Below are 14,115 nucleotides of genomic sequence, written 5' to 3' on the forward strand. Positions count from 1 at the left end.
GAGATATTCACCAGTGAAGCCTGCAGTTTAGAAAAGAAATGGATCAATAAAATGCTTGGGCCATTAAATATATTTTTGTATACCCGCTTTTTTGTCAATATCATAAATACTAAAGACACAGGACAATATTATAAGACAATGCTGGGAGACTAAATGTAAAGATTGAAATATTTCAAACATCTTTTTTCAAGTTTTCTAGTTCATGAGAAAAAAAAATCAGGCAAGCACAGAAACACTATACTTCAGTCTTTTCTTCAGTCTATCCATGGGCAATCATAAACAAGGTTCCCAGGAAAAGGCAAGACTGTCTTTACACAAACCCATGTTCTGTTCAGTTTTAGTCCTGTCCATATTAGATGCTTGCCCATCATAAATGAGGCAGGATCCTGGTTTTCCAAAAAAAAAAAAAAAAAAAATCATAAAAGCAGTCAAACATACTAATAAAAACCAATAAGTACCATGCAAATCTTGCAAGACGACATATTCTCAAACAAGAGACAAAGTATTCATCGTATAGGTGAAATATCAAGTGAGGACGCAATGAGTGAAAGGCAAAGACCTCTAATCAATACTAAATACTATATTTCCAAAAACAAACAAAAATATTAATCTGTACATAATATAACACACACGAGTTCAGACCGGATCTGCAGTTTATTTCCTCGTCATCAGACTCTTAGTCTTTACCAAAGGCCTACCTTGGAATAATACAGAAAGTTTTTTTTTTTTTTTTTTTTTTTAGTTGATCCCAATCTCTTTGTTCTCCTCCATAAATCTGGAGAAGGGGCGGTTGGCCCCAACTTCCAGACCAACCTTCTCCATCCCCATCATGGGAGGGCTGCCGCCCGTGTGAACACGGTCCATTCCTCCAGACATGGCTCCCAATGAAGTGATTCCCGCACCACCAAGGCTGACGGGCAGCTGGGTGATTCCTCCGTTCTGGATCACAGAGATCTCATTGTTTTTCATGGCCAGCCCGTTGGTGATGGCAGCAGCGTACTGGTTCCAAAAACCAGGGTCGACATTCATGGCCCGGGCCGCCAGATCCTTTTGGAACATCTCGCTGAACTTCATGGCATCCCCGCCCAGCAGGGCCATGGGATTCTCTACAGACAGTCGCCGACCCCTTCGAGCCGGAGCATTGTTCCACATGTGTGTTCCCATATGAACCTAAAATTAGCAAGAAGATAAAGGGAAACATCAGGAACACGTCTGTAAGTCACAAATGCCACATCCAAGGAAAATACTACATCTAAACAAACATTTTTTTTTTTTTTTACATGGGGATGGGAATGGAAGGGGAAAGCCCAAAACTACATGTAAAAACAAACTGATATTTTTGGATTGTTTGTTGTACAACAAAATGTTATCTTAAAACACCTTTGGACACAAAGGCTTTGCAACTACATTGTAGTCACATCCAAAGGTAAAGGGACAATTTAAAGGATTTTAGTCCCTTTAGTTAAATCACAATGTTTATTTTAGTGACTACTATAAATGCTGCTTGTATGCTGAAAAACCTCTGTTTTAGTGATTAAACAGTTAGTCAAGACAAACTGTAGTGGAATGGGGGGCAGGGGACATACTGAACTCCAAATGTCATTAGTCTGAACAGAAATCTCAAAGTGCTATGACACCATTCATGTAAAATTCAGATTGGGACTATATTAAACTGCCTCATACCTTTAGATTACCCTTTGTGGTGAAGGCCCTTCCACAAATGGAGCAGGCGAATGGTTTTTCCCCCGTGTGTGTGCGCTCATGTATTAGCAGAGCACTGGCTGAAGAGAAATTCTTCCCACACGAGTGGCAGTTGTGCTGCTTAGGAGTGCGTCTTGGAGGCGGGGGAGCCAACATGGGGTTGATGCTGGGGCTCATTGTGGTCTGCGGTGTTGCAGCCGGAACCTGGATGCCCACAGGCAGGTGAGCGTTGTCACTCAGAGACATTGACCTGCCGTGTCCGTTCATTTCCATTTTGACCATGTTTGAAGCAGTGCTGGCTAAATTAGGAGTGCACAGTCCTGAAGAAGAAAAAAAAGGGGGGATATAAGAATACTGGTTAATTATACAAACATATGCCCATGTGGCTGCAGTATCTGCTTGCATAAGTCCTATGCTTGTTTATTTATTTGCTGCTCTGGCTAATAATATGTCATAATTAGCACCACTTTGGTCACTTCTATTTGTCAGTGTCTAACATGATATTGAATAGATATTGTAATGCAGAATATTCTTATTATAACAACCAATTAAATAAAAGATACGTTAAAATGTAGTTGATTTTGAACACACCTCGATCCCTGTTTAGAAGCAGCATGTTGAAGTGGCTCTCCTCCTTGATGAAGTGCCTGCCATGTTGAGTGGCAGTCAGGTCAAGGGCCCCAGTGCCTTCAGCAGCAGAAAGCGGAGATGGGGTCTCTGATTTTTCTGACTTCACTGTTGCCAAGCCAGCTGTATTGTTCTCCAGGCCTTCCTCTCCTGTCATGGCACTGCTGTTGTTATTACTGTTGAGTGTAGCTGGGGACTTGGATCGCTGGCTCTCAGAGTGGCTGTGAGCTGGGGACAAATGCTGCATAGAGTCAGAGGACTCAGACAAAGCAGGGCTCCCCAAGCTTTGACCTTCAGCATCCCCCACTGCAGACAGCGAATCAGTGGCAAAACAATCAGTCTCTCCTCCAAAACTGCTGCCGTTCAGCAGAGGCTTTTGTCCAAACGAACAGGTCATATTGACAGTAGAGTCGATCATCTTCATTTGGTTCTCCATTGCAGCAATGCTGGAGATGATGGAAGTAGGTGGTGAACTTCCAGGTGAATAAGGTTTTGATGGGTCAATTTCTCCCTCTTTAAAGTCAGACTCATCATCCATAGCCTGCTCTAGTTCATCAAGAAGATCATCATCATAATTACTCATTGCGTCTAAGCTCTTCTCATCAAAGGAGAGGTCAGTGTCCATCTCCTGGAGGCTTTCAGGGACCGGGGTGTTAGGGATTTGCCCTCCCATGTGCATACGGATGTGCTGCTGCAGCACAACAGCATTAGTGAACTTTTTCTGACATATAGGACAGGAGTGCTGGACCCGAAGTGGGGGTTTGGACCGATGGACACCAAAGTGTGTTTTTAGATTTCCCTTGGTGGTGAAAGCACGCCCACATATCTTGCATTTGAAAGGCCTTTCACCAGTGTGAGTGCGGTAGTGCATCTTGAGAGCACTCTGGCAACTCAATACACGATGACAGATGACACACTGGTTTGGGTCAGTCATCTTCTTGTCAATATTTTCAACAAGCTGCTGCAACTTTGACGTCTCTGAGGTTTGCATAGAGTCTAAGAGGCCCCCAAATGGAAACTTTGCCTTAAACTGGTCTGAGAGCATAGGAAGGACAGGATGGGAGACACAGTTAGAAACAGAGTTGGGGCTAGTGATGGCTTCGGTGACCTTGCTGCTGATTGGTGAAGTGGTGGAGGTGACAGTAGAAGAAAGAACCACTTGAGTCACTGTAGTTGTGACGGTGGTGTTCTCTCCTGGTCTGGTAGAGCAGCTTGGTGGCAAGAGAACACCCTCGGGTTTCAAGAGAGGAGGTGCATCACTTCCTATGCAGAGTGTTGGGGAAGGTGAAGTAGTGGTCCTGCAAGAGTCAGTGACAATATTAGGGGACAAAGACGCGCACTCACTCGATGGAGGAGACGGCCTCTGGGGGGACCTGTTGAGTGGAGTGAGGTTTGGAGACTCACCAAAACCTCCCATCATACTTGGCAGCGTGGGAGGTAGCTGCAGCCCAACTGAGGTGGGAACAGTAGGGAGGACAGGTTTGCTGTCTAGCCATGTGGTTACAGGTTTTTCAGGGGGCAAGGACATGCCATATGGGATGCCTGAACTTGTGGGCACATTGTCCAGGTACTCTGGCACAGGGTAAGGGTTCATCTGAATATGTGGGTATTTCTCTTTGTGCCTCTGGAAATGGACTTTGAGATTCCCCTTGGTGGAGAAACGGTTGCCACATATGTTGCATTTGTAGGGCCTCTCTCCAGTGTGGGATCGCAGGTGGATCTGTAGGGCACTGTCACTGCCAAACACCTTGGCGCAGAACCGACACTTATGCTTGAAGAAGGGGTCCTCGGAGCTGGGCTTAGTGTCGAACACAGACACATTCGGGGGTTTCCCCTTGCGATGCTTCATCAGAGCAGTGAGGGGGTCGAGCGCGTTGGCTGTGGCTGCTATGCTGGCCAGAGGGTTGGGGAAGATAACACTGCTGGATGGGCTGTGAGGTATCAGTGGTAGATTGGAGGCAGAGCTCAGGAGGCTACTGTGGCTGAATGAGGGAGGAGTGGTGGAGTTCCTGGGAAGAGCTGAGCTGCTACTAATGCCACCACCTCCGGTTACACTACTACTGGTACTAATGTTGTTGTTTGTGATGGAGGATGAGCAAGAGGGAATTAAAGATGACAAACCAGTAACACTGGGCTGGGGAAACACTGTATTATTTGAGGTTGTGTTAGGGATCGAAGAGTTGGACTGCTGACTGCCACTTTGTGGTGTTTGAGAGAGAGGACCCTCTATTGCTGTGGTCAAAGGTGAAGAGCCTTGACCATTAAGAGTTGCTGGCAACCTAACAGGCAGCTGATGGACAGGAGGGGTGATGAAGTTGTGTAGTTGAAGTTGACTAGCGACAGGGGGGACACAGGAGGATACAGGCCCCTGGTTTCCAGACACATTGCTGTGATGGTGATTGAGAGCAGGCTGTGGGGCAGGCTGCCTATTCATCAGAGCCACCTGACTGCGTATTTGTTCTATCAGCTGCAGCTGGTGTATCTGCTGCTGCTGTAGTGCCATCAGCTGGTCCAGGATCATTGGAATAGCCATGGTGGACACCCCAGCACCTGCTGCTGCCCTCACACTCTGTGAAAACTGGGCCACTGCGACCCGGGTGCCATGCAGAGTCTCCAAAGTAACATTGGTGCTGGGCATGGTGTAGTTTGTAACAGTGGGGGGGACGTCATCGTTGAGCTGAGGTAGGGAGCCGTCTGGCTCAGGGGATGTCATATCTCTCTCTTCAGGGTCCATATCTTTTTCAGGAGAAAGCTCAATCTCCATCGGCTCATCCTCTGTTTGTAGGACATTTACCCCATTCAAGGTTGCTGTCTCTAGGACGTCATCCCCCTCACCGGCAGGACTGTGGTTGCCCTCTCTAGGGTCCTCACTGTCTGCCTGCTCGCTAGGACAGCTGGGTACAGGGGAAGGCTCTGAAGGGTACTCCTGGGAGGGGTTAGGTGTGTCCTCATTGTCATTCACTATAAGTACCAAGGGGTTCTTGGTGCAGCTCTTTAAATGTTCACAGAAGTCTGACCACTTAAAGAATTCAGCGCAACACTTCTCACATACGTGGGTCTCTTCACTGCCACTGCGGCTCTCATTCCCGCTGTCGGCATCATCCAGCACATCACCTCGGGCTACAGAGAGGGTGGGGGTAATAGGAAAGGAGGGAGCAAAAAAAGAGTAGAATTAATGAATAAATAGTCAATCAAGAATCTACACATATTTTGCAGTGCACTGCTGCAAAGATTTAACCTTTGATTTTTTTTTCTCCCCACTCTTTTAACATAACAAAAATCAATATTCTTGTTTGCTTTTGTTTTTTTACTCTGAACAAATTGTCCAAGTTCACCAATTCTCAAGACCCAGGTTTGTGCATTTGCACCCTCTCCATAGAGCCAGCTAATAATTTTCTTTGTGCAATCCATCAAATTATGAGGGCCTATCAATTGTGGATACTGCCGCTTAATGAAATTCCATAGAACCTATTGATTTCCAATATTTCATACAATTCACAGCTGCCTCGTCTGTTGGGTACAAATCAGGACTTTGATGGCCCTATTAGGATTCCCCTCTGCTATCATGAAGAAGTCATTTCCACATGAATTTCAAATGCTGAGCCTTTTTCATTCAGTGCAGCGAAGGTAATACTTTAGCTGGGAATCAAACCAAGGGACCTCAACATTTAATACACAGTCAAAAGGGTTTTAAAGGTTATATTGCAGCATTTAGTATTTTAGTATAATTTAAAGATGTGCTAATTTTTTAAAATGTTTTATGAAACTCAAAATTTTCACTCTGAGTTAAGAGATTCAAAGTCTTATCCTCTCCCTCCTTCTCCCGCTTCCTCTGTTGCTCCGTGAAGGAAAAAAAAAAAAAAAAAAAAAAAGACTCAACAAATTACATGCTAGTGCCATGGCAGCAAAGTCTCTGATTAGTTACACATGTTTAATCACAGTTGTAAGAAGCCACTTCCTCTTCCACATGCAACCATCAAAAGTCAAACAAGCAGACACAGGCTCAGAACATGGACCTAATTCACACCTGACCAAAACCATGCAAAAATGGCCTCCCTTGTCTGTTTATTTTTTGTGTTTGAACACTCTGCGGGTGTGTGTGCTGTTCATTACACGTAGGAAGTGTGCTCAATCACCGCGACAGCATCCTGCATGTGCAACGTACTATATTTCAGAGTCGCCTGTTCGGCTTACACTCAAAGACGTACCACCGTACAGTATATATGGTCATTCAACAGTTTATACACAACTCAAGCTATTTTATATACACTTTACACTATATAGAAAATGTTCACACCATCTTGTGGACATTTACGGCAAATAAAAGTGATTTATTCCATGAAAAGATGGCCACGCTAAAAAGGTTACTAAAAACAAAATTAAGTTGATAGCTCTTCAACACACTGATCCCTCCACCCTTGCCATTAAATCTTGATTTAAGTCATTTAAAAATAAATTGTTTATATTTAAACTACACATGGGTTTGACTTCTTCGAGATGAAATGCCAGATTAGAAACATTACCGCACTGAGCGTTTACCTCATACAAGGCCTTAACTATGGTTTGTCGGTGAGTAATCGTGACACTCATACACTGGTTGCGCACATTTCAAAGGTTAAAATGGGGCGAGACATGGTGAAGCAGACATGAAGCATTTGTGCCAAGTACAGTGACTCATTAGCAAAGAAATGCATCACTCCTCCAAAGGGGGGCATGAGCTATCAAGGTCTGGTGTCTGTAAGTTAATTAATTATCAACAGAGAAGCTTTGGGCAGGCTGCATGTTCTCCCCCTCACTGGGGGCAGCACTGACAGATCAAGACATTTTTTTTTTTTTTTACTAATGCAATGTGTGTGTGAAAAAAATAAATGATTGAAAACAGATTACTAAATAGAAAATAAAACTGTAATACAAAATATAGAAAAAATAATGCTCTCTTTTAATTTTGATTAGCCAATATAAAAAAATCCAGCAAAGCAAAATAAACCAAATCAGTATATTTCACATGCTTGTATTATATACTGTCACAAAAAAGGAGCAAAACAAAAACATGGACTATTGAAAGGGAAGAACGAGAGGAGAAACACCAGTGACACGTGACAGCAGGCTAGAAATCTCCTTAGCCCGGCAGCGGACAGCAGGACTAATTTCCATAATTGAGGGTTGAAAGGTCAACACAAATGAGTAGGCATTGTGTTGAGCTGATTAGTTATTAGAATGGTATTACTGTCAATCTCTTTTATTCATTCATACAATTACAAGTGGGGGGCTTTTGTATGCCTCTCACCTCTCACACACACACATTCACACACATTCTCTCACACACACGTATGTAGACATACAAAGAGCACGCACGAACGAAGGGCCCTTCTTTAGAGGTTAATGCCTTAAATGTCACATAAACACAGCAATTCATGTCATAGGGAAATAGTCTCAAGTGTATAAATACAAAGAAGCCTTTATATTTAATTTACTGTAAATGTAAGTATATATATTTTTTTCAGCTGTGATTTTGTAAAATTATGACCTTTTTTAAATTACATTTTGTAAATTTTTAAAAATCCACTTTTGTTGCAACAGCCACCGTAATCTTTAATCCTAACATATAATAAAGATTCATGTTAACTCCATACACTGTTCAAAATGAGTAGTATATGCTGTCATGAATATCACTATAGTTCATACGAAATGTATTGTTAATTTATTACAATTGCAAGGTAGTGTGTGCTTTGTGTGTGTGTGCGCGCCTCTGTGTGTGTGTGTGTGTGTGTGGGGGGGGGGGTGATATTGATTTTTCTATAACATTAAAAAGAACGGACAAAAACATTCTATTCTTCATTTGCTTAGATGCAAATATCAAGCTAAACGCTGTCAATACGGAGACTGTAGACACTGAATCTGTGTGTTCGCTATCTTGCCCAGCAATCTTTGGCATGCTAACTGAAACCGCTAATCTGACATATTATATCAGATGAGGTATTCATGCTTTCCACTGATTCTGTGAAAAACCACAGAGCCGGGCATTGAGCAAAGGATTAGGCAATTACAGATTCTCCCATTCTTAACAATTTCCAGATTCAAACTTAATGAGCAGACACACGATGACACTGGCAACGATTACTATATACGTTTTCTGTATTAAGGTAAAGCTGGTGCTATCTCGTTTTTTTTTTCCAAGTGCACAAGCCTTCTGAGAGACCGTCCCACCTTCGGGCCCCTTTTTTTAAATGCATTCTTCCCAAGCATGTGAGGATAGCTCAGGACCCTTACAGAGCGATGCATCACTGTAAGTCCAGCCCAAGTTGGGAGGGGAGGGCAATAAAAGGAGGCCTGCTGATTTCAGCAATGTTGGAATTCTTGGGCCAATTACTTTTCTTTTCCATTGTATTCTTCTTTCTTTTTTCATACCTCCGCTACACAGTCTTTATGAAACAAACAATTATTTAAGTAATTTTAAATGTGTATTTTTTTGTTTAATGCGTGAGCACAACGCATCTTTAAATTAATACATTTATCTACAACTACATAAAACATCATACACATATTTTCTGTTCTTTCTTGCTATTTCTCTGTCCCAGGACAGTACTCTCTCTCCGTCTCTGTGGCCATAAACACACAACAATATCCCGATAAATGATCCAATGCATCCTCAGTCCAGCTCTGTGTGTGTGTGTGTGTGTGTGTGCGCGCGCCTGTGCACACACGTGCACGCTCGTGCGTGCGTGCGTGTGTGTGTCATCAGCCTGGTCAGTCAGGCTGCAGAATGGTACAGTCATATCTGCGCCAACAGAGCGACCTTTGTCATTGCCTGCAGATGTGGAGCAGCCAAAACATTAACGATTTGTTTGTGTAAGCGTTTGCAATACAGTATTCAATGACGGCTCTCTGTCCAGATGACTGTGCCACTCGTCAAGATGGCTCTCTCGCTCTAGATTTACACAAAGGGCCCGAGAACAGGAGGAGACTTCTAGCCTCTCGCTACCATTAATGCCAAAAAAAAACAACAACAGATATTTGGTTCACTTTGTTTCAAAATGCACATTGTCGCATTTAAAGTTTTTAATTATAGCAGGTTTTTTTTTTTTCTCCACACTTTTTTAGACCTTATCTCAACTGTCACGTTGTTTGCTCGTCACAACCACGGAAATCAATCAAACTACAAAAACTGAAATCATCGCAAGAAAACCCCACTGCACACAAAATGTAAGTTACCTCTTAATTTGCTGGCTTGTGAGCTTCCTCTTAAATCCCCCCCAAAGTCTGCTGTTTTTGTCTGAAATGAAACAGTCTCCTGTCTGGGCCTTTCCTCTCCATCAGGATCTTACTTGTTCATGTGTGTTTTCTGTGCCGAGTAGTAATTAAGACACAGTCATATTTGAGTGTCTTCTTGAAGACATCTTTGGCACAGCTTCGTGGGTGGTCTACAGGGCCTGCACCCTTTGGTGAGAGGGGAGTAAAACAAAAGCCAAACAAAGCCCCACTGCAGGGGGAGCAGGCAACGACCTTGTCGTCACTGTCCGTGTTGAGGATTTTCCCGACATGTTATATCATTTTCTGCACCTCTTTCCCTCCCACAAACACCGTGCAGAGGAAGGGGAAAAACTTGTTTTGAAAATGCAGTTCTCCCGTTTGATTGAATGCATCTATATTTGCAGAGAAGTCAAACCCCCATTTGTCGTCCTCCACCTGTTCGGTGAACGACGTCTCTCTCTCTGTGAAGATGTTTAGTCTAATTTTTGCAGAGTTGAGAAAAAAAACAAAAAAACGTACTGTTTCTTTTACGTCTCATTTCACGTAAGCTGGGATCATTTGCCTCGGGAAAATCCCCTAAGCAGCAAGCGAGCGCACGAGTGTTTATATGTAATGTGCACACCAGCACCACCTCCTATTCCTACATGCACACCTTCAAAGCCGCTGGATACGGAGGAAGCAGTGGCTGCAGAGGAAAAAAAAAAAAAGAAGTCTATTGCTGTTCACACTTTTTTTTTTTTTGTTTAAGGATAAGAGTGAGCTGCACTGCCAAGGTCAACTACACACACACACACGTTCAAACTGTACAAGGTGGTTGACATCAAGTGACAGGACCTGGCTGGTCGGGGGCTAGACAAAGGTTAAGTCAGCAAGCTTTGTAAAAGCACTCCTAAGCAGACACCCCTGACCCCCTCCCCCTACTTTCCTCATCCTAACACACACACACACACACACACACACACACACACACACACACACACACACACACACACACACACACACACACACACACACACACACACACACACAACCCCCGTATATCCCCCCAGGGGGCAAATGTCCTGAAGGCCTTCAGGGGAGATGTTATAGCAGACAAGGGCTTGTTGGCACTTGATTTTATTTTTTCATGTTTTTCCTGAATGCAGCACATTAAAAAGGGCCCCAGTGAGCTGCAGTGTTTGTCAGTGGGGAATATAGTACATATATATACATATATATATATAAAGCAGAACTACACTGGTCAAAGAGTCAAATATATCACTCTTCCTAACACCTAGTGATATTTTCCCGTAGATGGGGATCACGTTGGATAAATGCTCTGCACACACAGGGCTGCGTGTCCTTGAGCAGAATTTTCGAAACGTCACTCGAGAAACGCTCCACTTTCGCCTCACCTCGTGGCCGACATATAAGCTATGGATTTTAAGTCCAAATTAAGCAGCAGCTGATGACTGGAACTTCTGAATTCATTTGACATTATATGTAATGACACGTCAAAGCCAGCGATCGATGGCGTCGTCGTCGTCGGCACGAGCTGCACCACGGCAAAAAAAAAAGAAAAGAGACAGAGAAGACGACGACCGTGCTGCGGTGACACACTAACACTGTGACATCTGTAGCTCGTCGTGCGAGGTAGCTTTTGGATGAGACCTGGTGTTATTAGGTGTGTGTGTGTGTGTGTGTGTGTGTGGGATTGCTGAGCGAGGCCAAAGGCTTGGGATTGTTTCACTGCAATGTGTGTGCTAAAAAAAAACCAAGCAAGGCAGTATATGTGGTCCAGTGAGGATATATACGTAAAAACATACCACGGCCACTTCCAGTCTCTCACAACACGAGGATGTGGCTACAGTCGGTTACTCATCAGTCAGAGTGTGCATGATTTTATTCTAAAACAATCTAAACGTCCATGTCAGGAGGTGTTTGAATTTAGAGACTAATCCAGGATAGATTTTCTTCAAAATACACTCATTTAATTTCTTGATCAATCTGCCCTTTAATGCCCATTTCTGACACCCCCCCCCCTTTAAAATGGTCATTTTTAAAACAAAATTCTATAGAAACATTGGATGTTAACACATCATTCCACGATCCTACAGGGGAGCAACCTGATGATGGATGTTTTGTATCTGCGACTCAAATCGGAGGGAGGTTATCACAAAAGTGATCCCAAATGGTGTTTGGTGTGTTTCGAGTGTGAGCTGCTGCTGCTGCTGCTGCTGCTGCCGAAATGGACACAAATCCACAGCGTGAGTTGGACAAAAGAGCCAAAGAGGCGTCAGTGTGTTTCCCCAGCTCACACCAAACATTTCCCCATGCAAAGAGAGCTGCTCCCCAGAGATTACATCACACATTTCTATTCTAACGAAGCCCCTGCAAAGTGTGTGTGTGTGTGTGTGTGTGTGTCAGTGTCAACATGGTCTAAGCAAAATAAAGGTTTAACATGTAGTATTGGTTTGTTGGGAGCAATTTTCTTATCTAACATTAAAACAGTGACTGATGAAATAATTAGATTTTTTTTCACAGTAAATTAGAGTTGTATCATGAGACATTAAAATTATTTAATCCACACTCTTACACACCTCCTTAGATTAAACACAATTCCCCATATTTATAATAAAAGTCTACATTTACAATGGAATTAATCTAATGTATGAAAAAAAGATTTGTGTAGTATAAATAAGAGGACACACTAATCCCCAGTTATTCCTGTAATTCGCAGAGCATGTCACCTTGTTTAGTGTCTGTCTTTAGCTCAGTGATGATTGTTTTATTGCGGGGAAAAAAGAGCTGAGGACAGAATAAAGAATGAATGAACCCTTTTCTCTCTCTCTCTCTCTCTCTCTCTCTCTCCTCCACATGGTGAGGACGAGCTCTGTCAACCCATGTTGTCTACACTGTGAGCAAAAAGGAACAAATCAAGTGTGCGAAATTTATGTGAAGGGGGTTCACACACACACACACTAAAAACAAAACAAAAAACAATTTCCATAACAAAACAAGGCTTCGATTTGCAACAGAAATCCGCATTAGAGGAACAGGCAGGCGCTGAGGAACAAAGGTCACTCGTGTGATCATGAAAATAAAATCATGTTATTTATTTTAAAATAATTTCTATCAAAAAAAAAAAAAAAATACTGAAATTTCTGCGCAGTCAATAACTTCAAAAAGAGAGAAAAAAATCCCCTGCTGCTTGTATGAGCGTGTGTTCATGTGTGTGCGCGCGTGTGCACGTTTAATATTATGCGCATTTAACATAAATCAAAAGGGATTAAATTCGGGATTAAATCAAGTTTATTTCAAAACGGGCCTTTTAATATTTGTATTATTTTTATTGCTTCTTTTTTAAAGGCCTCCAGCACAGAGTGTAAATGCTGCGGGTGTAAACTGTTGTAAATTATTCTATGCATTCGTTACATTAATCCTAAAAAAAAAAAAAAAGTAATCAGTCAGCCACGAGACGTGGATGCAGACTGTGTGTGGGGGCATTTCTGGGACTCTGACTCCCACGTCTTCAACAGAGACCTGTTAAGACTTTCTCTGATCGCATGACAGAGAACATTTAACTTGAATAAATCTAACAGAACGCATGTTTTTTTCTTTTAAATATATAAACGACTGCATTCAGGAAATAATCTCACCAATGACCCCGCAGCTGCAGAACCAGATTAATCCAAACGACTTTTCACTGGCAGTCAAAACTTAAAAAAAAAAAAGGGGTTCCCAAAGTAAAGTGGATTCAGGAGACAACACAGTGCAGCAGAGCTGCGAAGGAGGGAGGAAGTTTGTTTTTTTTCTGAGCTGGATAAGAAGCTCTCAGCTGATTAACTCCACTCACCGTGTTCGGAAATCACCCCGGCGGTTAGTGCGGGATCCTCGTCCGACTTGAGGTGCTGCGGCTTGGCTTGCTTGCGTCGGGACATGCTGCTGCTGCTGCTGCTGGCGTCGGTGCTGGCGGCGATGATGATGATGATGATGATGCTGCTGCTGCTGCGTTTGCGCTCCGAGATGTCTCTGCGTTTTGCAGATACATCAGCGAAGAGCGAATGAATCAACACATAGAAAAAAGTTCGCAGACAGTCTTGGTTTGAGCAGAGAGAGCGAGCGAGAGCGAGGGAGTGAGTGAAGAAAAGAATTGGACCAAAACAAACAAAAAAAATTAAAAAAAATCAGAAATTAGCCGGTGCTGCTGTTGCTGTTGCTGCTGCTGCTGCTGCTGCTGCTCAGGGTGATGATGATGGTGATGGTGCCAGTGCGGTTGCTGCGCGCAGGATTGCGCATGTCGGTATAATAATTATGATAGTGAATAATGCCTCGCGATTAATGGCACCGTGTGAAGGTGGGGAGGATTGGCTGAAGTCCAGCGGACGCGCATTGGATATGGTAATGAGGGACGGACTAAGCAATTAGCCGCTTCACTCCCAGACTTTATCCGTCTCTTTTTCTCTTTACTATAAACCTCCCCCAACAACACAACAACACACCAAATCTCTTGTTATGCCCACTGGCTCACGGGGAGGGGGGGGGGGGGGTCTTCAA

At 43.3% G+C, this 14,115-nt stretch overlaps 1 protein-coding gene across 1 annotated transcript; it reads right to left on the reverse strand.

Moving 5' to 3' along the window:
• Nucleotides 1-738: 738 nt before the first annotated feature.
• On the reverse strand, nt 739-13,499 carry sall3a (spalt-like transcription factor 3a; the record flags this gene model as incomplete). Its single annotated transcript, XM_083896855.1, has 4 exons — nt 739-1,170; nt 1,684-2,021; nt 2,293-5,448; nt 13,415-13,499. The coding sequence occupies 4 exons, from the start codon at nt 13,497-13,499 to the stop codon at nt 739-741; spliced, it is 4,011 nt and encodes a 1,336-aa protein (XP_083752981.1).
• Nucleotides 13,500-14,115: the final 616 nt, after the last annotated feature.

This window comes from Microchirus variegatus (assembly GCF_963457635.1).
Source record: "Microchirus variegatus genome assembly, chromosome: 1".
NCBI lineage: Eukaryota > Metazoa > Chordata > Actinopteri > Pleuronectiformes > Soleidae > Microchirus > Microchirus variegatus.